Here is a 27,845-nt window from a genome sequence, read left to right as displayed (position 1 = left end):
AATATTTAGATGTCATAAAGAGGGTTAAATTCACAAATGTGCAAGAGAGAAAGATAGATTTTATTAAATCATTGTCATGTACATTAGAAATGTTATCAAAAGTAATGCATATAGTTCATCAGTGTATATTGGTATTGTAGGGATGACGGAGAGCCAGCTCAAATAGACGATATCAATGCTGTGAAACCAGAAGGATGGCTGGATGATGAACCTCATTTTGTTCCTGATAGAAATGCACAGAAACCCAGTGACTGGTGAGAATTCTTATGTATCTGACTTCATATTACACAGAGGATCCTGTAATTCATGGCCCATCAACATGCCGGGATTAGATTGTAACCCTTCCTTTAATCAGTGTCTCCATCATCATTATTAAAAGGATGTTACAGAATTTTTTTTTGTTTCATCTAAAAAGAACATTTTAAAACATATAATCATATATACACTGGTGAAGCCTATCACCATCCTTCAATATAGCAGAGGAAGTCAGCTTCTCAGGCAGTAATCAGTTTAGCTGATTGCACTTTTAGCTTCATAACTGAAATAAAAACTTTCAAGCAAAAATATATTTACCATGTTTAAATATTGTTCTGTCATATGCGTGATAGTTTACTGCCCCTTTAGGTCACCTGTACTGATATAAGGAAAACCACAAATCCTGACCTTAGTGTGTCACAGAGGAAAGTGTTGGGGTAAATGCTTTATCCTATGTATCCTATAGAGGAGACACTGGTGAAAAAAAACTCACCGTTGCCTAAAATGGACAGTGTACTCTAACATTATTTTTTCCTTAATGTGTTTCCAATAACTTGTTATACCAGATGCTTGTGCATATGAAATAGCTGGTTTGTTCTTTGAAACCGCAACCCATTAAAATTAGCTGAGTTTGCAGGGAAATCCGATTTCCTTATTTTATCACTTGATGATCACACACATGCTTCTTTATATTAGCTCTATCTGTATACCAAGGCCCAATACTTGAGAGTAATTGAAAATTAACATTTAATTACTTATCTATCCTAACATCCACTGGGAGTGTAATTTCTTCTGCTGGCTATGTTTACAAATCTTTTCTATAGACTATACTTAAGTTTAGACACTTTCAGTATAGGTAGGGATACAACTGGCAAAATCAGCTATTTTAAATACTGTAATAAAGGTACAAATACGATTTGTAAACATAAACACGCCACTTAATCTAGCCCTTTATTGTGGGGGCAATTTGGGGACATTTTAAAAATTAACCAGAGGCCTGACCTCTGGGTAATTTTTGGAGCATTAATTACTACCGCTAGCTTGCAGTAGAAATAACCAGTAGTGATGTCGCGAATTGTTCGCCGGCGAATAGTTCCCGGCGAACATATGCGATGTTCGATCCGCCCCCTATTCGTCATCATTGAGTAAACTTTGACCCTGTACCTCACAGTCAGAATACACATTACAGCCAATCAGCAGCAGACCCTCCCTCCAAGACCCTCCCACCTCCTGGACAGCATCCATTTTGGATTCATTTGGAAGCTGCATTCTTAGTGAGAGGAGGGACAGTGTAGCTGCTGCTGATTTAATAGGGAAATCGATAGCTAGGCTAGTGTATTCAGTGTCCACTACAGTCCTGAAGGACTCATCTGATCTCTGCTGTAAGGACAGCACCCCAAAAAGCCCATTTCTTTCATGTAATTGGCAAGAGTCCATGAGCTAGTGACGTATGGGATATACATTCCTACCAGGAGGGGCAGTTTCCCAAACCTCAAAATGCCTATAAATACACCCCTCAAAACACCCACAATTCAGTTTTACAAACTTTGCCTCCCATGGAGGTGGTGAAGTAAGTTTGTGCTAGATTTCTACGTTGATATGCGCTTCGCAGCAGGCTGAAGCCCGGTTTTCCTCTCAGAGTGCAGTGAATGTCAGAGGGATGTGAAGAGAGTATTGCCTATTTGAATACCATGGTCTTCCTCTAGGGGATCTATTTCATAGGTTCTCTGTTATCGGTCGTAGAGATCTCTTCTCCTACCTCCCTTTTCAGATCGACGATATACTCTTATATACCATTACCTCTACTGATTCTCGTTTCAGTACTGGTTTGGCTATCTACTATATGTAGATGAGTGTCTTAGGGTAAGTAAGTCTTATTTCTATTCATGACACTCAAAGCTATGGTTGGGCACTTTATATGTAAAGTTCTAAATATATGTGTTAAAACTTATGTTTGCCATGATTCAGGATAATCAGTATTCCTTCTTTCAGACTGCCAGTTTTCATTTTTGGGAAAATGCATATAAATTATATTTTTTCTTACCTTAAAAATTTTTCAATTGACTTTTTTTCAAAATTGCGGGCTGTTAGGCTCGCGGGTGCAGAAAATGCTTCTATTTATTGCGTCATTTTTGGCGCAAACATTTCGTCATTTCCGGCGTCATAATTTTCACGTGATTGCGTCATTTTTGACGTATGTGTGTTGCAGACGTTTTTTGGCGCCAAAAAATGTGGGCATCATACTTGGCGCCAGTTTTTTACACATTATTTCTGTCTCAATTTTTAGTTGCTTCTGGTTTTCTAGAGGCTTGTTTCATTTTGCATTTTTTCCCATTCCTGAAACTGCCATTTAAGGAATTTGATAATTTTGCTTTATATGTTGTTTTTTCTATTACATATTGCAAGATGTCACTACCTGACCCTGGATCAGAATCTACTTCTGGAAAGACGCTGCCTGATGTCGGTTCTACCAAAGCTAAGTGCATTTGTTGTAAACTTTTGGTAACTGTTCCTCCGGCTGTAGTTTGTGTTAGTTGTCATGATAACCTATCAAACGCAGATAGTATTTCCATTAGTAATAATCCATTACCTGTTGTTGTTCCTTCAACATCTAATGTTCAGGATGTTCCTGTTAATGTTAAAGAATTTGTTTCTAATTCTATTTGGAAGGCTCTGTCTGTTATTCCTCCTTCTAGTAAACATAAGAGGTCTTTTAAAACTTCTCATATTTCAGATTAATTTTTAAATGACCGCCATCACTCTGACTTATCTATTTCTGATGAGGATCTATCTGGTTCAGAAGATTCTGCCTCAGATATTGACACTGATAAATCTTCATATTTGTTTAAGATGGAGTTTATTCGTTCTTTACTTAAAGAAGTGTTGATTGCATTAGATATGGAGGAGTCTAGTCCTCTTGATATTAAAACTAATAAGCGTTTAAATTCAGTTTTTAAACCTCATGTAGTTATTCCAGAAGTTTTTCCAGTTCCTGATGCTATTTCAGAAGTAATTTCTAGGGAATGGAATAGTCTGGGTACTTCATTTACTCCTTCTCCAAGGTTTAAGAAATTGTACCCTTTGCCATCTGATAGATTAGAGTTTTGGGAGAAAATCCCCAAAGTTGGCAGATAGTACTTCGTTTAAAGATCCTTTAGATAGGAAGCTTGAATCCTTTCTAAGGAAGTCTTATTTATGTTCAGGTAATCTTCTTAGACCTGCTATTTCTTTGGCTGATGTTGCTGCAGCTTCAACTTTATGGTTGGAGGCTTTAGCGCAACAAGTGTCAGACCATAATGCTTATAGCATTGTTAAACTTCTTCAACATGCTAATAACTTTGTTTGTGATGCCATTTTTGATATCATTAGAATTGATGTCAGGTATATGTCTTTAGCTATTTTAGCCAGAAGAGCTTTATGGCTTAAGTCTTGGAATACAGATATGACTTCTAAGTCAACTTTGCTTTCTCTTTCTTTCCAAGGTAATAAATTATTTGGTTCTTAGTTAGATTCAATCATTTCAACTGTTACTGGGGGGAAGGGAGCCTTTTTGCCTCAGGATAAAAAATCTAAGGGTAAATATAGGGCTGCTAATCGTTTTCGTTCCTTTCGTCAGAATAAGGAACAAAAGCCTGACCCTTCCCCTAAAGGAACAGTTTCCGTTTGGAAACCTTCTCCAGTCTGGAATAAATCCAAGCCTTTTAGAAAGTCAAAACCTCTGCATGAAGGTGCGGCCCTCATTCCAGCACAGCTGGTAGGGGGCAGGTTATGATTTTTCAAAGATATCTGGATCAATTCGATTCAAAGTCTTTGGATTCAGAACATTGTTTCACAAGGGTACAGAATAGGTTTCAAGGTAAGACCGCCTGTGAGAAGATTCTTTCTCTCACGCATTCCAGTAGACCCAGTAAAGGCTCAAGCATTTCTGAAATGTGTTTCAGACCTGGAGTCAGCTGGGGTAATTGTGCCAGTTCCAGTTCTGGAACGGGGCCTGGGGTTTTATTCAAATCTGTTCATTGTTCCAAAGAAAGAGAATTCTTTCAGACCAGTTCTGGATCTAAAAATATTGAATCGTTATGTAAGGATACCAACATTCAAAATGGTGACTATAAGGACTATTCTGCCTTTTGTTCAGCAAGGGCATTATATGTCCACAATAGACTTACAGGATGCATATCTTCATATTCCAATTTATCCGGACCACTATCAGTTCTTGAGATTCTCTTTTCTAGACAAGCATTACCAATTTGTTGCTCTTCCTTTTGGCGTAGCAACATCTCCAAGGATCTTTTCCAAGGTTCTCGGTGCCCTTCTCTCTGTAATCAGGGAGCAGGGTATTGCGGTATTTCCTTATTTGGACAATATCTTGGTACTTGCTCAGTCTTTACATTCTGCAGAATGTCACACGAATCAACTTGTGTTGTTTCTTCAAAGACATGGTTGGAGTATCAATTTACCAAAGAGTTCCTTGATTCCTCAGACAAGGGTAACCTTTTTGGGTTTCCAAATAGATTCAGTGTCCATGACTTTGTCTCTGACAGAGAAAAGATGTCTGAAATTGGTTTCAGCTTGTCGAAACCTTCAGTCTCAATCTTTCCCTTCGGTAGCTTTGTGCATGGAAATTTTACCTCTCCAGCTTTGTATGCTGAACCAATGGTGCAGGGATTATACAAAGATATCACAATTAATATCCTTAAATCCCAATGTTCAATCTTTTCTGACTTGGTGGTTGGATCACCATCGTTTAGTTCAAGGGGCCTCTTTTGTTCGTCCAACCTGATCTCAACAGATGCGAGTCTTTCAGGTTGGGGAGCCGTATGGGGATTTCTGACAGCGCAGGGGGTTTGGGAATCTCAGGAGGCGAGATTATCAATCAACATTTTGGAACTCCGTGCGATTTTCAGAGCTCTTCAGTTCTGGCCTCTTCTGAAGAGAGAATCATTTATTTGTTTTCAGACAGACAATGTCACAACAGTGGCATATGTAAATCATCAAGGGGGGACTCACAGTCCTCAGGCTATGAAAGAAGTATCTCGGATACTTGTTTGGGCGGAATCCAGCTCCTGTCTAGTTTCTGCGGTTCACATTCCAGGTATAGACAATTGGGAAGCGGATTATCTCAGTCGCCAGACGTTACATCCGGGCGAATGGTCTCTTCACCCAGAGGTATTTCTTCAGATTGTTCAAATCTGGGGACTTCCAGAAATAGATATGATGGCTTCTCATCTAAACAAGAAACTTCCCAGGTATCTGTCAAGATCCAGGGATCCTCAGGCGGAAGCAGTGGACGAGTTGTCACTTACTTGGAATTATCAACCTGCTTATATCTTTCCGCCTCTAGTTCTTCTTCCAAAAGTGATTTCCAAAATCCTAATGGAGCATTCGTTTGTACTGCTGGTGGCTCCAGCATGGCCACACAGGTTTTGGTATGCGGATCTCATTTGGATGGCCAGTTGCCAACCTTGGACACTTCCGTTAAAACCAGACCTTCTATCTCAAGGCCCATTTTTCCATCAGGATCTCAAATCATTAAATTTGAAGGTATGGAGATTGAACGCTTAATACTTAGTCATAAAGGTTTCTCTGACTCAGTGATTAATACTATGTTACAGGCTCGTAAATCTGTGTCTAGAAAGATCTATTACCGAGTCTGGAAGACTTACATTTCTTGGTGTTCTTCACATAAATTCTCTTGGCATTCTTTTAGAATTCCTAGAATTTTACAGTTTCTTCAGGATGGTTTGGAAAAAGGTTTGTCTGCATGTTCCTTGAAGGGACAAATCTCTGCTCTTTCTGTTCTTTTTCACAGAAAGATTGCTAATCATCCTGATATTCATTGTTTTGTACAGGCTTTGGTTCATATCAAGCCTGTCATTAAGTCAATCTCTCCTCCTTGGAGTCTCAATTTGGTTCTGAGGGCTTTACAAGCTCCTCCGTTTGAACCTATGCATTCTCTGGATATTAAATTACTTTCCTGGAAAGTTTTGTTCCTTTTGGCCATCTCTTCTGCTAGAAGAGTTTCTGAGTTATCTGCTCTTTCTTGTGAATCTCCTTTTCTGATTTTTCATCAGGATAAGGCAGTGTTGCGGACTTCATTTAATTTTTTGCCTAAAGTTGTTAATTCTAACAACATTAGTAGAGAAATTGTTGTCCCTTCTTTGTGTCCTAATCCTAAGAATTCTCTGGAGAGATCTTTACATTCTTTGGATGTAGTAAGAGCTTTAAAATATTATGTTGAAGCTACTAAAGATTTCAGAAAGACTTCTAGTCTATTTGTTATCTTTTTCTGGTTCTAGGAAAGGTCAGAAGGCTTCTGCCATTTCTTTGGCGTCTTGGTTAAAGTATTTGATTCATCATGCTTATGTGGAGTCGGGTAAATCCCCGCCTCAAAGGATTACGGCTCATTCTACTAGGTCAGTTTCTACTTCCTGGGCTTTTAGGAATGAAGCTTCTGTTGATCAGATTTGCAAAGCAGCAACTTGGTCTTCTTTGCATATTTTTTCATTCAATTCTACCATTTTGATGTTTTCTCTTCTTCTGAAGCAGTTTTTGGTAGAAAAGAAAAGGTAGCTGTTTCAGTTTGATTCTTCTGCTTATAATTTCAGTTTTTTTCATTATAAGATTAAAACTTTTTGATTTGGGTTGTCGATTAATTTTTCAGCGTAATTGGCTGTCTTTATTTTATCCCTCCCTCTCTAGTGACTCTTGCGTGGAAGTTCCACATCTTGGGTATCTGCTATCCCATACGTCACTAGCTCATGGACTATTGCCAATTACATGAAAGAAAACATAATTTATGTAAGAACTTACCTGATAAATTCATTTCTTTCATATTGGCAAGAGTCCATGAGACCCACCCTTTTTTGTGGTGGTTATGATTTTTTTGTATAAAGCACAATTATTCCAATTCCTTATTTGATGCTTTCGCTCCTTTCTTATCACCCCACTTCTTGGCTATTCGTTAAACTGAATTGTGGGTGTGGTGAGGGGTGTATTTATAGGCATTTTGAGGTTTGGGAAACTTTGCCCCTCCTGGTAGGAATGTATATCCCATACGTCACTAGCTCATGGACTCTTGCCAATATGAAAGAAATGAATTTATCAGGTAAGTTCTTACGTAAATTATGTTTTTAGGGCTAGAACATCAGTCTGCTTTTTTTTTTTTTTTTTCCTGTGTAATCTAATTGCAGTTGCCGGCCTGCCAGCGTGTGTGTCAGGCTCACAGCGTATACTGTGCCCACTTGCCCAGTGCCACCACTCATATCTGGTATAACAGTAGTGTACATTTAAAAAAAAAACTTTTTTTGACTGTGAAATAATAGCAGACAGCTGCCAGTACCCAAGATGGCCGCCAATAAGGCAGATGGGGAGGGTTAGAGAGCTGTTTTGGGGGGGATCAGGGAGGTTGGGGGCTAAGGGGGGATGCTACACCACAGCATATGTAAATATGCTTAAAAAAAATTAAACATTTTTTAAAAACCTTTTATTTTAGTACTGGCAGACTTTCTGCCAGTACTTAAGATGGCGGGGACAATTGTGGGGTGGGGGAGGGAAGGGAGCTGTTTGGGAGGGATCAGGGGGTCTGATGTGTCAGGTGGGAGGCTGATCTCTACACTAAAGCTAAAATTAACCCTGCAAGCTCCCTACAAACTACCTAATTAACCCCTTCACTGCTAGCCATAATACACGTGTAATGCGCAGCAGCATTTAGCGGCCTTCTCATTACCAGAAAGCAACGCCAAAGTCATATATGTCTGCTATTTCTGAACAAAGGGGATCCCAGAGAAGCATTTACAACCATTTGTGCCATAATTGCACAAGCTGTTTGTAAATAATTTCAGTGAGAAACCTAAAATTGCGAAAAAATTTAAGTTTTTTTAAAATTTGATCGCATTTGGCGGTGAAATGGTGGCATGAAATATACCAAAATGGGCCTAGATCAATACTTTGGGTTGTCTACTACACTACACTTAAGCTAAAATTAACTCTACAAGCTCCCTACATGCTCCCTAATTAACCCCTTCACTGCTGGGCATAAAACACGTGTGGCGCGCAGTGGCATTTAGCAGCCTTCTAATTACCAAAAAGCAACGCCAAAGCCATATAAGTCTGCTATTTCTGAACAAAGGGGATCCCAGAGAAGCATTTACAACCATTTATGCCATAATTGCATAAGTTGTTTGTAAATAATTTCTGTGAGAAACCTAAAGTTTGTGAAAAAATGAACATTTTTTTTTATTTGATCGCATTTGGCGGTGAAATGGTGGCATGAAATATACCAAAATGGGCCTAGATCAATACTTTGGGTTGTCTACTACACTACACTTAAGCTAAAATTAACTCTACAAGCTGCCTACATGCTCCCTAATTAACCCCTTCACTGCTGGGCATAAAACACGTGTGGTGAGCAGTGGCATTTAGCAGCCTTCTAATTACCAAAAAGCAACGCCAAAGCCATATAAGTCTGCTATAATGGCATGTCTGGCACACAGTGTTGGGGCAAGGGTCCATCTGACCACTGATACCTGGTCTGCAAAGCATGGTCAGGGCAGGTATATCACCTACACTGCGCACTGTGAAGCGGGCGTAACCCTTACACGTAACCCTTACACTACCTGATCAATACAACATCATACCTGATGTTTTAAAGCACATTATTCCAAACAATTTAGGAATGTTAGGTGATTTATGCCCTTTATGGATTAAAACCAGACTCTGCATCAACTATGTAATTTTCCATGGGAGTTTTGCCATGGATCCCCCTCCGGCATGCCACAGTCCAGGTGTTGGTGCCCTTGAAACAACTTTTCCATCACTATTGTGGCCAGAAAGAGTCCCTGTGGGTTTTGAAATTCTCCTAACAAAATGTGATGTGATAAAGTGAAGGCGCCTAAAAATAGTGCACACATAAAAAATGCATAGCAAAAATGTGTATATCTCAGTGTCCTTAATGCGCTTTTCAATAAAGGACAAGGAATGTGCGTGTACACATATACAGTGCATATACAATGTGTATATCTCAGTGTCCTTGATGTACTCTTCAACAAAGGACAAAGAATGTACGTGGATTAAATTTCACAACAGTGCTGAATATATAAAAAATTAATATATATATAAAAATATATATAAAAAAAAAATATATATAAAAAATATATATAATATGAATATATGTATACAAAAAATATACTGTGAACGCAGTGAGCGTAATATACAGTGCCAAAAAATATATATATATATATAGTGTGATGTGTCCTTCTGATGGAGAACACAATTACAATGTAGCTCCAGCAGCAAATACTATGATCCTATGACCAAATAACTATCAATGCAAGTGATATTGTGAGCATACAATAGTAGCAAAGGATATTTGAGGACACACAATGGTGATCTATTGCGGTACAGAATACATACAATGATGAGGTACCCGGATATTATAGTATATACGAATAGTCCTTATACACAGTTCATGTGATGGAGATTTTCCTCCGGGTGTCCACTATATAGTGGGTGTGCGGCAGCTGACACTCCTTCCACGGCTGATGGCACCAGCGACGATCTATAGATAGAAGGGAGACAAAAGGAGGCGCCACAATAGTGTGAAATCGTAGGTTAAAGGGACCCCCACAAAACGATTCAGGATCACTTACTAGATTTAAAGCACTTGAGAAGTGCCACAGGTGCAGGCTGAACTATTCAAAGCTGTCCAGCGAGCTTATCCTCACGGTCCAAAGGCCTAAGGGTTAACTTCAAATTCCCCCACAGGTACTCGAATCAAAGATAAAGCCAAAAAATTAGTGGTAGTGGATTTCCACTCAGGGAAGAAAATCCAGTTCAAATGGGGCTGAGCGTTAGTAAAAAAGTCAGACCGACTTCATAAAAGCAAAGATAAAACAAGCGTGATGACAAATAGGTAAAAATATAACCACAAAAGTTTATTTAAACCTCATACACTACGCGTTTCCCGGTCGCAACAACCGTTTCATCAGGTGTAAAAAGCTAACAGTCATCACACTATTTAAAACAAATCTCGGCGTTCCTAAAATAAGAATTTTAGGAACGCCGAGATTTGTTTTAAATAGTGTGATGACTGTTAGCTTTTTACACCTGATGAAACGGTTGTTGCGACCGGGAAACGCGTAGTGTATGAGGTTTAAATAAACTTTTGTGGTTATATTTTTACCTATTTGTCATCACGCTTGTTTTATCTTTGCTTTTATGAAGTCGGTCTGACTTTTTTACTAACGCTCAGCCCCATTTGAACTGGATTTTCTTCCCTGAGTGGAAATCCACTACCACTAATTTTTTGGCTTTATCTTTGATTCGAGTACCTGTGGGGGAATTTGAAGTTAACCCTTAGGCCTTTGGACCGTGAGGATAAGCTCGCTGGACAGCTTTGAATAGTTCAGCCTGCACCTGTGGCACTTCTCAAGTGCTTTAAATCTAGTAAGTGATCCTGAATCGTTTTGTGGGGGTCCCTTTAACCTACGATTTCACACTATTGTGGCGCCTCCTTTTGTCTCCCTTCTTTGAAATTCTCCTGCCTATTGAAGTCTATGGCAGTTCGCCGGTTCGCAAACTTTTGTGGAAGTTCGAGTTCTCCGTTTGCGAACCCAAACTTTTAGGTTCGCGACATCACTAATAACCAGACACTTGTAATGGCTGCTTATTTATCGTGTGCTCGTAAACAGGCAAATTTGCGGTTTACAGGCATGTGATAAATTAGTGCTCCACTCAGTGGTGGGTCGTGGGTTATTCAAATGGGGGTTCACAATACATGAACTGGGGTTAAATACCACCTAGCAAGACAGAAAGATGTGAGCAGCCAGTTGTTCCTCACAATCCGTTTGCAGTCGCAGCTCCTCTTCAGCTTCTTCCCCATGTTGCAGTGCTTGTGTGGGGGTAGCTCGGGGGTTGGCGACATCAAAATCTGTGTACTGAAGACAACACAGAGATGAGACCATATTACTAATACTAGAGCTCTGTCAGTTGTGTTACAATACAGACTGCTACCCCAATGTGTGCAGGTGCCCTCTGCTTCCCTCCCTGTGCCCACACGGTCTCACTGCGGCAGCCTCTGTGGCAATCTATGGCTGATCTTACTCCGTTTTGTGCCGACCAGGCTCCTCCTCCCTCACTGTGACACTGACATCACATGGCTCTCACTCTCACAGCAAAATATGTGCGGTTAGGAAGGTTAGGAGCTGGGTTGGGGGCGGCGCTTACAAGCACTAAGAAATAAGTGCTATGGGCTTGAAGCCTATACTTCTATCTATCGCACGTGTGGTGCGATAGAAGTGAAAACGGCAATTTTTATTTTTTTTTGCAAAATTTGACTGGAACATTTGGGGTTGAATAAATATAATTTTTCCAATAGGGGTGCTATTGGAAAAATTATATTTATTTAGCCAAAAAGGTTTGTTTTTTTGGTTTTGTGTTTTTTCCTCTGAGGGGTTCACATGCGCCTGTGCACATATAGAGGAGCCTCCACTGGCTCCACTTGTAATCTAGCCCAATCTGTTTTAGATGCTAGATGTTTTAGATGTTTTAAAAGCTAGAGTGTATAAAATTGTTTATAAATAGCTCATATTGGCCATTGTGTACAAACAGAGAGATAAGAGAGGAGGTCTTAATATATAGGGAGATATATGTATATAATTAGCTATAGCTTGATGACAATGAATTGAAGCTTCAAACAGCACAAACACCTATTTCATAAACAGAATAAACCTAAAGGAGCAATACCTCATGCATTTTATACCCTGCATCTACTATAACAAGTCTTTGGGAACATGTTAAAGCAAAATCAATTTTACAGTACGTTAACTGCACTAGAAGTAAGCTTTTTGCACTCGTTGGGTTGCGCTCGTATTGTGAGTTGAAAGTAAACTGTTCATGCTCACGTGCTATCCAAACAAAAAGCCAAACATAGAATATTGTGTGCATTTATGTATTCCCCATAGAAGTCAATGGAGAAAAAAAGTGGAAAAAAACGACCCAACTCGCATGCAAACCAGATTGCATATTCTCATGTGCACTAACCCGACATGAAAATATGAATATTTCACATTCCAATGTTCTTCACATACAAGAATATATTCCATGTATTCATAAATACATATTTCTACATATATCTGATGGTATTTTCATACAATATATATCTATACCTATATATATATATATATATATATATATATATATACAGAATTATATATAGGTATGGATATATACAGATATATATTGGAATATCTATTTAAAAATACTTAGAACATATATTCTGCTATGTGCATAACATTGGAATGTGAAATACTTACAGTAGATACATAGATAAAACATTTATTAACTATGAATATTGCATAAATATGCTTTTACATGTTTTCATCTACTTTACTGCAAAGAGCTCCAAAGCACTTATATATACAGTATGTCTATGTATGTATACATATATACAAATAAAAATACATAAATACATATGTACACATATATAAACATTTACAGTGTGTGTATATATATAGATAGATAGATAGATATACATGCATGTACATCTTTAGAGATGTATATGCATGTACAGTATCTCTATATTAAAGCCCTTTGCCTGCCTTTTTTTCTAACACCCGATATCGTATAAATTTGAGCACTATTTTTATTAGATATTGTTATTATGAGTGTAAGTGTACTCTGTATTGTATTTTTGATGTGTTTTGGGACACTTTTTTTGTTTCACGCGGTAATCATTCAAACGTAAATCGCTATTGCACTCAAGCGATCACATTTACTTTCAACTTTTAATACCAGCGTTAAACCCGAGGAGCTCAAACACCCGTGATAAACCCATTATTGCTCTCGCATAATTGTTATGCTCCACTCATAATCTGGCCCTGAATGTTTTAATACATATTGGAATTTGAAGTGAAAAAATTTTTTGTTGTTGTAAGTGGTAGCTACTCATGAATAGTTTGTAAACTATATACAGTGTATGGAAAACGATTAAACCTTCATTAGCAAATATTCTAATATGTTGCTTTAATTCTTAGTGCATACACAGAAAATCACATATATCCCTGTGTGACACTGCCAGATCCGTAGTTTATGTGCTATATATAGAAAATGTATATTTTATCCATTTAAAAGCTAGAAGTGGCAACACGCTATAAAATCTAAGCCAAACTCCGCTTTTTGTAGGTGGGGGGTTTAATTGTTAAAGGCTATTGAATTGTATTTTTATTGTTTTCAGTTATGCAGTTCTACTGTATTTAGGGTTGCCAACTGTCCTCTACAAAAATACTTGTAAATCTGTAGGTGACTGGGTACTAGAGTCTGTGGGGTCACATAATGTACTCGTCTAAGCTCTACTTCAGAACCCACTTTTGTACTTACCATATATATTTTTCAAAACTAAGCAAACATTTTACCCCTTGGCAACCAGTAACCTACAAATCAATGAACACAACTCTTTGTTGACTTCCTTGACTGCCCTCACTTCTTTCTGCTCCATATTTGTAATGCATTAAGGCATTGGCAGTCTTTTACATTTAGATAACAAATGCATACAAAGAGAGTAGTGCTTTACCAGGAACGAACAACAGCTCAGTAGCTTGTTCTATGATGAATTAATACCTAGGAGCAGCCTCTTTTAGTTCAGTTGTGCAATAAGGAGATACACTAACCGCCTGCTGGATACAGACCTCTGGCTTGACACCTAGTTGTCAACTATGAAATAAGTAAACAATCAGAAATATACCAAAGCGCTACCCTGGCGGAGGCTGGGTCTGAGTAGGACTATATATAAAGTGCCACAAGTAACAATGATAAAATTACAATTTATTTAGACAAATAATTAAAAACAGTACATATATAACATGGATACATGCAATTAACAATGCTAATAAAACATAATCATAAAATAATATAAAAGGGTTATAAAAAACCCAACAAGTCTTGATAAAGGTCACTGTGAGACCGAAACGCGTTGACTGGTAAGGATAATTCTGATATTTATACTTTTGGAAAACAATCTACACTATTATACACTTTTTTCCTTTGACAGAAGGCTTATTCAGAACCAACGTTTGAAACTATCTTCTCGTTAAAAGAAGATCACACAACACTTATATACTGAATATGGGAGCCGTTATTGAGACACACCACTGAAGTTGGGACATCTAAGTACTTTTTGATTAACTTTAAGTTAGATCCACCTCATTTTGGACTTTGCCTCTTTTTGTTAAAGACACTTTTTTGTTTAAAGACACATTTTTTCACCATACTTTTTCACTTCATTTTCGTTGTGTAATTTTTGTTTTTTAATTTTTGTTTTTTAGAGACTCAGCAGTGCACTATATTTTTTCACATATATTTTGCATATATAATTTTTTACACTAATTTGTGTACCCGGACCACTTCAATATTGACACATTTCTTAGACACTAAGTTTGGAGCATTACTGTGTCTATTGTCTATTTTTCGTTTGTTTGGAATTACCAAGGACTTAACCATTGATCATATGTTTAGATATTTGACAGTCAATTGCATTAACCACTTGTATCATTTGCAGTCCGCCTGCGACTCATTTGTTAAGCACATAATCGAAGTTCATGTTGTGAGCTTTCATTTCTCCACCTTCTATGATCGCTCATTTTTTGTCAGACACTGACACTGCATTCACCAGGATTATTTATCTATATAGCATATAAAACTTGCTGGTTTTTAATAACTCTTTTATATTATTTTATGATTATGTTTTATTAGCATTGTTAATTGCATGGATCCATGTTATATATGTACTGTTTTTAATTATTTGTCTAAATAGATTGTAATTTTATCATTGTTACTTGTGGCACTTTATATATAGTCCTACTCAGACCCAGCCTCCGCCAGGGTGGCGCTTTGGTATATTTCTGATTGTTTACTTAGTTCAGTTGTGCCTTTCACAGAGGAAAACTTTCCTGAAGTACATCAGTCTGATCACGCAGCGTAAGATCAGCCCACCCCCGAAATACCAGCCACTTCTTCTCTGAACAAGGAACATGACAACACCAGACGATCGTTTCAGTCTTCTATGGGCCTCGTTAGTGAGGTGCAGCCATATTCCTCTAAGCACTCTGGGTATTTAGATAACACTCAGGAACTTTAAACAATAGACATTTAAGTGTCCAGTCATTTTATGAACATTTTACTGGATAGCCTACTAAAATACTGAACTGTATTTAGTGGTCCTCTAAGTATAATTCTGACACATGATAAAGCTAATTATCAGCAGATTTGTTTAAGCAATAACACTTAATTAAATAAATTGAATTTACAATAAAGGAATATTTTGATTTGGCAGGAATGATGACATCGATGGGGTGTGGGAAGCTCCACTTATTTCTAACCCTAAATGTGAATCTGCACCTGGATGTGGGGAGTGGAAACGGCCCATGATAGACAACCTAAAATTCAAAGGCAAATGGAAGCCACCTATGATTGAAAATCCAAATTACCAGGTACTTTACAATAAGCCTCTAATTGCCTTTCTCTAGTATCACCTTAAAGGGACATAAAACCCAATTGGGTGAGGGGGGGCTACAAAAAAAAGAACAATTTGTTACTGGCAGATTGTCTGCTATTAATAAAAAAATGTGGGAGAGCAGTTTATAGAGGTGTTTGGGGTGGAACAGGGAGGTGGGAGGAGGGATCTACACTACAGAAATATTACAAATAATTATTTATAAATAAATAGGTAAATAAATAAAAGCCATAAACTGCATACTGGTACAATGTCTGCCAGTACCTAAGATGGTAACCAGTGTGGGGGGAGATGTTTCAGAGGAATCAGGATGGGATCAGGGGGTGGGATGTGTCAGGTGGGAGGGTAATCCCTGCACTAGAGCCAATAATAACCTTACAAGCTAAATGATAAACCCCTTCACTGCCAGGAATTTCAGAAGTGGGGTGCACAGCTGCAATTAGCAGCCTTCTAATTGCTGAAAACCAATGGCAAATCCATACATGTCTGCTGTTTCGGGAACAAAGGGGATCACAAATAATCTTTTACAAGCATTTGTCTTTTGAGTGCAGTAGTTGTGTGTAAACCCAAAGTTTGCAAAAAGTTTACAATATTTTTTTATATGATCGTATTTGGCAGTTTAATAGTGGCATCAAATCTACCAAAATATCTAGACTAGTGACAATAACTTGTCACCACTTAAGGGGGCGCAATATGCACACAAATCAGTAAACTTAATAGTGACTTAGTAGTGATATATATATATACACCAACCAATAAACGGACCCTCTTCCAACAAGAATATGGCTATTACAGTATTTTATTAAAATTATTTCTTATCTTGTTAGTTCATGTAAGTAGTCTGGGAATTTATAATGTCCTTTTCTGGGACTGTAGGAGATTCTTTTTCTCCTCTCCCCCAACTGCCGGCTGCTCCTTCCCAATATAGCTTGAGACGTATAACGATTTCTGTGAGAAAACACACAAGAACGAAGGGCGTCTCCTAGTGTAATACAGTTTACACAACAATGGTCATATGTGATATCCGAATCATACTCACAATGGTAACAGCACCCAACTGTGCTTAGTGACACCTACTGGGATCTTTAAGTGTCCCAGCTCACTGCTCCTTGGTTCTTGTACTCCTTTTTAAGCGTCTCCCCAAGGTAAAAGGCAAAACTCATTGCCTATCTGCCTCATGAAACAGCAAGGAAGCTGAGAAACGCGTTGCAACATTTTAATACATAGTGGTAACTGTTATATCCTATGTATTTATATATTGTGTTTTATTAAAATCCATTTAATACCTGAACCTGACTGAGAGCCTGAGTTTTGCCTTTTCCCCTGGGGAGACGCCTAAAAAGGAGTATAAGAACCAAGGAGCAGTGAGCTGGGACACTGAAAGAGACAGAAATTATATTTCTTGGCGAATACAGGGATCCTTTGATCATTATGGGGTCTGGTATTGATTGTTGGATATTTTAAATTATTTTGTTCACATTTTGAAAGGTATATTAAATGAACATGTGCATTATTGTTACATTTCTACATGAAGTATAATAATGCCATATTAAATAATGTTCTGTTTTGCAAACAGTAATTTTTAGCCATATCTGACACCGAATATTTGGATCATTTTCCCAAAATGGATAGCTCAAGGTTTGGCCACAACTATATAAAAATATTGTATTTGTACCTGCCTGGTACCCTTTGCATTAATTTGATAAGGTTAAACACATGCACACATATTGCATGTTATACATTGTGATAAATATACATTGTTCTTATTCATTACATGCAGTTAAAATGCATTTGTTTCAATGCAGCATATTTTCATAGTTTTCTTTGATTATTTTTAGGGAATCTGGAAACCCCATAAAATACCAAATCCACATTATTTTGAAGATCTTAATCCATTTAAAATGACTCCATTTGGTGCCGTTGGTTTGGAGCTGTGGTCCATGACACCAAACATCTACTTTGACAACTTTGTCATCTGTTCTGACAAGGAAGTGGCTGACCGCTGGGCCTCTGACAGCTGGGGAGTAAAGAAATTTGTAGCCAGTGCAAATGAGGTAGGACAATAAATGTGTATGATCAGCATCATGGTATAATACAGATCATAGTTTAAAACACGGCTTGAAATATGAAAATATAATCATTGTTGATATTGTTGCACTTGGTTCCATTTACAATTATTTATATGTCCTTTTTTTAAAAAATGTTGCTTTAGAAAAAAACAATATATCTTGTCAGTTCTTCAAGCTTGAGTAAACCCAAATTTAGTATATACTTTACCTATATTGGTTGATATCATTTAGTGCAGATCTTTCACAATTAAAGGACCACTAAATAAGGTAGAATTGAATAATTGACAATTCAATAGCACTTAATTTGATTTGAGCACTAAAATATTTTCTGGTAATTTTTAAAGTTAATCCAAATTTCCCTCCCCATGTATTATGTGATGGCCATCAGCCAATTACAAAATGCATATATGTATATACTGTGCACTCATGCACATGCTCAGTAGTAGCTGGAGCCATAGAAAGTGTACGTATAAAAAGACTGTGCACGTTTTGATAATGGAATTGATTCATTAATATGAATCTTACTTTAATTTTTGAATGTTCATAATTAGATAGAATATCCACATTCGAAATTTCAAATGTAACTTTCAATTTTACAAATACTAATTAGAATTTCAATAGTTCAAACGGTAGGGAAATTAGTAAATTAATACATAATAGATACAAATATATCCATTTAAATGTTTCTATTTAGAATATTGCATAATTTGAATATTACATTTAAAGACAGCATTAGAAATACTATGACAAATATACAGCTAGATTACGAGTTTTGAGCGCTATAGGGATTTTAACGTCCGCCACAAAAGTGGCGTTATTTCACCGCCCTATAGCGCTGCTATTACAAGTTTTAAAAAAGCAGGCTTGTGCGGGCGATATGGTGGCATTGAGCTCCATACCGCACCGAAATCAAGCGCTGCTTTGACATGCTTGTGCAAGATTTCCCCATAGACATCAATGGGGAGAGTCGTCAAAAAAAAAAAGCCTAACACCTGCAATCACGGAATGAAAAGCTCCGTAACGCAGCCCCATTGATGTCTATGGGGAAATAAAAAGCTACGTTTAAACCTAACACCCTAACATAAACCCCCGAGTCTAAACACCCCTAATCTGCCACCCCCGACATCGCTGCCACCTACATACAGTTATTAACCCCTAATCTGCGGCCCCCGATATAGCCGCCACCTACATACAGTTATTAACCCCTAATCTGCCACCCCCAACATCGCCGCCACCTACATACATTTATTAACCCCTAATCTGCCGCTCCCGATGTCGCTGCCACTATACTAAAGTTATTAACTCCTAAACCTCTGGCCTCCAACTTTAACATAATTAAAATATAGCTAAATTAAAGTTACAATTATTAACTAAATAATACCTATTTGAAACTAAATACTTAACTGTAAAATAAAACCTAAGCTAGCTACAATATAACTAATAGTTATATTGTAGCTAGCTTAGGTTTTATTTTTATTTCACAGGTAAGTTTGTATTTATTTTAACTAGGTAGACTAGTTAGTAAATAGTTATTAACTATTTAATAACTACTTAGTTAAAATAAATACAAAATTAACTGTAAGATAAAACCTAACCTGCCTTACACTAAACACTAACATTACAAAAAAAACTAAACACTAAAATTACTAAAAATAAAAATAACTAAATTACAAAAAAACAAACACTAAACTACAAAAAATAAGAAACAAATTATCAAAAATAAAAAAGAATTACACCTAATCTAATAGCCCTATCAAAATAAAAAGCCCCCCCGCCAAAAAAAAACAAAACCTAGCCTACAATAAACTACCAATGGCCCTTAGAAGGGCCTTTTTGTGGGGCATTGCTCTTTTACCTGTAAAAAGATACAAACACCCCCCAACAGAAAAACTCACCACCCCCACAACCAACCCCCCCAAATAAAATAGGATGAGAGCTGCTCAAATCCTATTGGCTGATTGAAATCTTTCAGCCAATAGGAATGCAAGGGACGCTATCTTGGATGATGTCACTTGTATTGAAGTTCCAGTTTACGGCGGCGACCATATGAAGAGAATGCTCCGTGCCGGATGTCTTCAGGATGGACCCGCTCCGCACCGGATAGATGAAGATAGAAGATGCCGTCTGGATGAAGACTTCTTGCCGCATGGATGAGGACTTCGCTGGCTGGATGAAGATGGAAGAAGCCGTCCGGATGAAGACTTCTTGCCGCATGGATGAGGACTTTGCCAGCTGGATGGATCCTTCAAGCGGGACTTCAAGAACTGTAAGTGGATCGTCGGGGGTTAGTGTTAGGTTTTTTTAAGGGTTTTTTGGGTGGTTTTTATTTTTAGGTTAGGGTCTGGGCATGTAAAAGAGCTAAATGCCCTTTTAAGGGCAATGCCGATACAAATGCCCTTTTCAGGGTAATGGGGAGCTTAGGTTTTTTTAGATAGTTTTTTTTTTTGGGAGGGTTGGTTGTAGGGGTGGTGGGTTTTACTGTTGGGGGGTGTTTGTATTTTTTTACAGGTAAAAGAGCTGAATTCTTTGGGGCAATGCCCCACAAAAGGCCCTTTTAAGGGCCATTGGTACATTACTATTGGCTAGGTTTTTTTTTATTTTGGGGGGCTTTTTTATTTTGATAGGGCTATTTAGATTAGGTGTAATTATTTTTTATTTTTGATAATTTGTTTCTTATTTTTCGTAATTTAGTGTTTGTTTTTGTAATTTAGTTATTTTATTTTTTTGTAATTAGATACTTTTTGTAATTTTTAGAGTAGTGTTAGGATTTTTTTAATGTGTAGTTTAGTTTAATTTAATTGGTAGTTAGTTTAATTTTAGTTTAATAATTATCTTAGTTTAATTGTTAGTTTAAAATTAATTTATTTAATTTGACAGGTAAATTTTAATTTAATTTAAGATAGGGAAATTGTAATTTTAATATAAAGTTAGGGGGTCGTTAGGTTCAGGGGTTAATAGTTTATTTTAGTATATTTCATTATGGGGGCTTTCAGTTTAGGGGTTAATAGTTTATTTAAGTATATTTCGTTGTGGGGGCTTGCGGTTTAGGGGTTAATAGGTTTATTATAGCGGCTGTGTGGGAGGACGACAGATTAGGGGTTAATTATATTTAAATAGTGTTTGCGATGTGGCAGGGCAGCTGTTTAGGGGTTAATAGGTTTATTATAGTGGTGACAATTTCGGGGAGTAGCGGAATAGGGGTTAATACATTTTAATAGTGGCGACGATGTCCGGAGTGGCAGATTAGGGGTTAATAAATTTATTATAGTGCGATGCGGAAGGTCTTGGTTTAGGGGTTAATAGGTAGTTTATAGGTGTTAGTGTACTTTGTAACACTTTAGTTATGCGTTGTAAGCTACAGCTTTGTAACGTAAAACTCATAACTGCTGACTTTAGATGGCGGTACGGATCTTGTGTTTATAGATTGTACCGCTCACTTTTTGGCCTCCCAGGCAAACTTGTAATACCGGCGCTATGGGAGTCCCATTAAAAAAGGACTTTTTTAAAAGTGTGGTACTGACTTTGCGTGACAGGTAAAAGGTGTGCGGTACCCATATACCTACAAGACTTGTAATAGCAGCGTTAGGGAAAAAGCAGCGTTATAGGCCATAACAATGCTATTTGACTCATAACGCCAAACTCGTAATCTAGACGATAATGATTTAAACATTTCTATTTTGAATATTGCATAATTTGAATATTACATTTAAAGAGATCATTAAATACTATTATAAATATATAGATTCACATTTTTCTATTTTGAATATTGCATACTTTGAATCGAATGATGCAATATTCGAATTAGAACATTTTGAATTAAATATTACATTTAAAGATAGTATTAGAAATACTAATACATAAAACAAATGTTAGAATATTTTACAAACATTTGAAATTCAAAACAAACAAGCGAATGTGTTAAAATTTGTTACATTTTTTGAATGTTGCAAAACATCTGCCCATCGCTAGTTTTGAATATAGTGTCCTTTTAAGCCTATTTCCTTAAAGGGGCAGTAAACTTACATACTACACTACTTACATACTAATGTTATATAATTCGGCACATAGTGCAGAATTATATAACATTAGCTTACCGGCACATTTATACTTTCAATTATTTCAGAGAAATTGCATGTTAAAACCTAATTTTACCAGAAAGCCGCTCCTTGCTCTACTGAACGGGTCTGGTTTTTACACAGCGCATTGCGGCAACAATGTCTAGTCACAGTGTGCCCGGTCGCACCATTAAAATGAATGTAGCTCCCTCCCACTCTGGTCTAGTAGTGGGAGCGAGCAACATTAATTTTAATGGCGGGACCGGGTACACTGTGACTAAACAGTGTTGCCACGATGCACTGTGTAAAAACCAAACCCACTCAGTAGAGCAAGGAGCGGCATTCTGGTAAAATGAGGTTTTTACATACAATTTCTCTGAAATAATTGAAAGTATAAATGTGCCGGTAAGCTAATGTTATATAATTCTGCACTATGTGCAAAATTATATAACACTAGTATGTAAGTTTACTGCCCCTTTAAATATGCAATAGCTAGTTTATCATTATAAATTATTTACTCATCACATCACATAACACACTGGTACATTCTCTGTTATACAACTTCTCTCCTTGACTATGATGTGCCATAATGCAACTCACAGTCATCTTTCAATTCTCAGGACAATCCCATATCAGGATCTTACTTTTTTCTATCTTCATTTCTCTATGTCCCAATTTCCTTTAAAGAAACCTAGTGCTACCCAAAACCAACACCAAAATGTCCAGTCCAGATTGCCTAATCAACACCCATAGACTGCCCAGGTCCTGTCTTTGGAAAACCTATACTGGACCCTCAGAGGGCCCCATTTAACATATGGTAGGTCCCCAGAAAGGGAACCTGTCAGGCTGTGTTTGCGATGAGCAGGCAGCCTTAATTTGGTCTAGCACAAGCAAGTGCTTATGCAGTGCCACCCCCTGCAATGTACGAGCAGAACCTGTTAATCACCCCAAATGAGCAAAGATCGTGGTGATTTAAAATATGATTGCAGCTTCTTAACCATTAGTTATGAGGCTTGCATGAGCTAGCTTGCACAGCAAGGGCTCCACAGCTACCTACGCAGCTTGATAAATGCAGCCCACAGACTAATAGGACAGATGATGCCAGGTTTGGTTCTAGAAGGCAAGTTTAGGGGTGCAAAAAGTATTCATGGGGTTCTGGAGGTTTTGGTACCACTTATTCCAATTGTTATTATATAAATACTTTATTTATTAAATAAAAATAATTTCTAATCCATGCTTTTTTAGAAGTCTTGCATTGTTATTTATCTAGTAAAGGCATGTCTTTTAAAGACCAATATAGATTACTGTACATTGTTATGTTTCCTTTAGCCAGCTATGTGGAACCAGCTTTTGAGTGCTGCTGAAGAAAGGCCGTGGCTCTGGGTCCTTTATGTTCTAACTGCAGCTCTGCCAGTGGGTTTATTGGTTCTCTTCTGCTGGCCCAGAAAGGTAAATAAATCAACAGCTGAACCTATTTGTATTGCCTTATATACTGCAGATCTATAGACAAATCATATAAACCATTGGTAACAAGAGGGCACAAATCCGTCGTATTGTATGAACCCTCACATAAACACATCCTCACATTTGTGATGGCACTTGGCAATATTACTATTGGGTTTTTTGTTTCATGCTCAGCAGGAGGAGCAGTTGGAACTGATGGGAGATTTAGTTACCTCTAGTCTATAATATACAAATAACAATATTTCATCACTCAAAGGTATAATCAGCAGCTTTTTCAGACTGAGGATTTTAGGCATCAGATATCATTAAGCTTCCAATTTTAAGTGTACTAAGTTGGGGAATACAAAAGTGAAGCATTACATTCAAGGATCTACCACTATGGTATAATGTAGCTATGTATACCAAAGAGCTAAGGTGCCATCCTTTCTTATAAGGGAGGGTCTGGTTTGGTCTGTGTGGGCTATTTACATTATACAGCCCATAATAAAAAGGCCCAGAGCAGCCTTCAAATAGAGTTTATATGAGTATACAACAACATACAGATCCTTAAACGTCTATTGCTATACCACCAAAATCACCATTTATGTTTTTGTCCTTAATCACATTTAGTTTTTGGATTACAAAATTGAGATATTAAAGATGAAGATAATGATTAAGTGTTGTTATCAGGAGGTAAAGATGCCAAGTTCATACGTTTTAATTGCAGAAGCATTTTGTGATTGTAATCACTGAAAAAAACACTGTCCGACATTTGGAAATGTGCTGAAAACAAGTGCAAGATTGTAATAAACCTTTAGGTGTTTTATAGTATGACAGAACATTATAAAGGTTATATGATACTAAGATCACATTATTAAATGTTATGCATTTTTCTAGAAAATTGAGGAAGAAGAAGAAGAGGATGCAGATTTCAAAACAAATGACTTACTTGAGTCTGAAGAAAAAAAATTTCAGCTACAGGAAGATTCCATGAATGTGGAAAATGGAGTGGCTGAAACTGGTAAGCTGCTAAAATACACAGAAACATTTTCACAAAAAAGAAATCTGGGTAGAGTTTTCTACGTCCTGAAGTAAATGAAGGTGCAATATTAACAGTTAAAGGAGCACAAAACATTTCTTAAATGGTGGCATTTGGCTTTAGCATACTTCAGGTTAAAGGTAACACTTTCAACATATTGTTTTGCAAATAAATGCTGATCTAACAGGGGTTTCAAAGATTATCACTTTTTATAAACATTTGATAATCAAATAGCAGTAGCTTTTGCAGTGGCTGAACATATTCAACCTCCACCAAAATCTTATTGGGGTCCCTTCCTTGGGCAATCCTAGAAGGGACAAGAGGAGGCAAATTCCCCCCTGATAAATCTTGCTTTGTATATCAAGTCCATAGTTCCTGCACTGTTTAACAACAACCAAGACTCAAAGGGATTCAAAATAAAGGGCCATTATAGGTGACACATTACATTATCTTATTCATTAGGGTACATCCTTAAAACAAACAACAAACTGATGACAGAATGGTTCTAGCTGCTATATGCACTGGCTCATCTTTCTTAATGCAGCATAAATTTGATTTTCTTAACACATGACATTTTCTTTATTTACAACTAAAAAAGTCAAGGTTAATGTTGTTATTCAGGACTCAAATTGTAAAATGGTAGTGCAGCAGATTATTGTGGAATCATATTCATGATTTATCCATTGATAACTTCATCAGATTTTAACACTTACAGTATATACCATTCATTATATATTATGAACCATGCTGAATGGTAAAAGATACAGACAACTGGAAAATGTCTGTGAGAAAACAGCTAATTTTGCAAAATGCAGAGCTAATAAAAGGAATGGTTTGAATACTATGTCCCTTTAACATGGAGGACTCACAAAAAAACAATGGAGAGCTGCATTATTGCCTTTACTGGACAAGCCAGGACTATACAGCATAATAAATACAAATTTTGCAAAACAATTACAACTTTCATGATTCCGATAGAGGATAGATCATGCAGTTTTAAACAACTTTCCAGTTTACTTCTATATAAATCATGAAAAATTAATTTTGACTTTCCTATCCCTTTAACCTGAACACATTAATTCCAGTTTACTATAAAATGAGGTCTGTCTTGAAGATATAAAATAAATAAAACTTAATATTCACTTTATAAATTATTCTTGCTTTGTATTAGGGATTGAAGACAATGAAAAGAGTGAAGAGGAGGAGCTTGATGAGGAGGAAGGGAGTCAAGAAGACGAGGATTATGCTATAGCAAATAAGTCTACAGATGATGAAGTAAGTTATAGAGCCATAGGGGCATATTTATGATTGTGCGAGCAGGGGGTGCGAATCAACCGGATCGTATTGGGTTGATTTCTGTCAATTTCTGTCTGGGGCCTCAGAGCAGACGGACAGGTTATGGAGCAGCAATCTTTAGACCGCTGCTTCATAACTTCCGATTCCGGCGAGCCTTAAGGCTAGCCGGAAACACGGGGCATCAAGCTCTGTATGGAGCTTGATAAATATGCCCCTTAGTCTACTTGTATCAGAAATTTAAAGATGCATTCTAAGTAAATATTTGTCTTTTTTAAATATGTAGATATATTTTTTTAATGATAATAGTTGTTTGAATAGTGAAGAAATGAGTTTAAAGTTTAAGTTTCTATATAGTATATTCGGTTCTATAAAGTAATGGGGGTCACCATGTTACAACCTAGATTTTCTTTATGTAATATCCTGTGTTGAGGACAATCGAGGATAAATAAAGTGTGCAAATAATGGGTATGTAGCATGTTAAAGGAACTCTAATATGGATTAAAGTGCCTTTATCATTGCTATAGTCCCCACAGCCATTATTTGCACATGGCCTCAGTCCCTAATTGTTCACAGCAGATTAGATTAGATATGTTTCAACTTGGTGGCTCCCGTTACTTTATAGTAATCAGGGGAATTGCAAAACTCACAATGTTCAGAGTTAATTTACAGAAAAAGTGGAAAAATATATGATGTCATATATAAACATTTTATATTACAATATCATAGTGTGTAATGTCGTTTTAAAGGGACAGTAAACACTTTTTTGGTATAAAATGTTTAGTTATGCATAATAAAACTACTTTGCACAATGTAATTTAGCTCTGAAAATAGAGCAATTTCTGACTCTCAGAACTTGAAATGCACCTGCTGACTTCTCAAGGCTATAAACATGCTACATATCTGTCACTAATTGTCTTTAATTGTTAACAACTGCAACACAATTCACTTTATTGTAAGTTTGCAACAGTAGCTACCCTTGTTATCTGCAGACTAAAGCCTGGATTGGCTCCTCCAAATAAGGCAAAAAGTGGGTGGAGTCTGGTTATTGAGAAATAATTGCAGTAAAAAAAAGAGGATTCTTTAACTTAATAACATTATGGATTGGCTGATATGTTATTCTATAGCAACACAACAGAAATGTCTTGTAATTACAAGGTGTTACTGTCCCTTTTAGGGTAAAACCAGTTCTCTATGTGTGCACATAAACAAAATGTTGTCTTTTCTCCAGATGAAAGAAGCAGATGAAGAGACAACGTCTGGGGATGGACCAAAGAAATCTCTCCGTAAAAGACGAGTACGAAAAGATTGATCAGCCTATTCCTAATTACATTTTAATGTGTCCAACACACCAAAATAGCTCTTCACAGCAGATGATGGATACAATAAACTGAACTTAAATTAGTTTCTTATGTCTTATTCATATATATTTTAGCCCATACATATAGTTTCAAAAGAGATCACCACCATATCTTTTTCTGAAGGATTTGTAATATGAGACTGAAGAGGAAAACACATCTCTACTTCAATAAAACAGAGGCGTTTTTGTTACTGCCGTGTTTCTACAAACTGATCTCTCTGCTGCTTCAGATGCTGGATCTGAAACAGTGAGATATTTATGTCAGGGGATGCAGCTCACTAAATTTACATCTGGTTAGTTATTGTCATGATGACTCAACAGAGGAAATATACGTTTTCTGTAGTTAAAGGTCCGAAGCGTTGTATGTCCCTCTGATGTCAGCATATCTTCAGATCACCCTTTCTTCCTAATATGAATATGCTTAAAAGGGACGCTGTACTGTAAAATTGTTTCCCCTTTAATGTGTTTCCACTTACTTTGTATACCAACAGCATGGTACCAAATTATAGGAAATTGCTCCATTAGGTTTAATTTTTATTATTTAAAATAGCAGTTTTTGCTTATTGATACCACAACCCATTGTTCTCAAGAACATACTTTAACCCTTTAAGGACACAGCTTTCAGTTTGCTCAATTGTTTTATGACGGAACAATTCCGTCATACGTCCTTAAGAGGTTAAATGGGAAGAGCTGCATACATATCTATTTATCTATCTATCTCTCTATTATCTATAATCTATCTATCTATGTCTATTATCTATCTATCTATCTATCTATCTATCTATCTATCTATCATCTATCTTCTATCTATCTATCTATCTATCTA

General features: G+C 36.9%; 1 protein-coding gene across 1 annotated transcript in view; it reads left to right on the top strand.

Annotated features, from left to right (window-relative positions):
* The window catches only part of CLGN (calmegin), a 99,438-nt gene extending 72,375 nt beyond the window's left edge, over nucleotides 1-27,063 (top strand). Inside the window, exons 8-14 of the mRNA XM_053700824.1 lie at nucleotides 141-254; nucleotides 15,581-15,737; nucleotides 17,599-17,814; nucleotides 23,214-23,333; nucleotides 24,225-24,348; nucleotides 25,538-25,641; nucleotides 26,891-27,063. Coding sequence (XP_053556799.1) covers nucleotides 141-254; nucleotides 15,581-15,737; nucleotides 17,599-17,814; nucleotides 23,214-23,333; nucleotides 24,225-24,348; nucleotides 25,538-25,641; nucleotides 26,891-26,971 — 916 coding nt within the window. The 3' untranslated portion in view covers nucleotides 26,972-27,063. The remainder of the gene's footprint in view (nucleotides 1-140; nucleotides 255-15,580; nucleotides 15,738-17,598; nucleotides 17,815-23,213; nucleotides 23,334-24,224; nucleotides 24,349-25,537; nucleotides 25,642-26,890) is intronic.
* Nucleotides 27,064-27,845: the final 782 nt, after the last annotated feature.

The sequence above is a fragment of the Bombina bombina genome, chromosome 2 (assembly GCF_027579735.1).
Source record: "Bombina bombina isolate aBomBom1 chromosome 2, aBomBom1.pri, whole genome shotgun sequence".
Lineage (NCBI taxonomy): Eukaryota > Metazoa > Chordata > Amphibia > Anura > Bombinatoridae > Bombina > Bombina bombina.
This window is presented reverse-complemented; position numbering and strand designations above follow the sequence as displayed.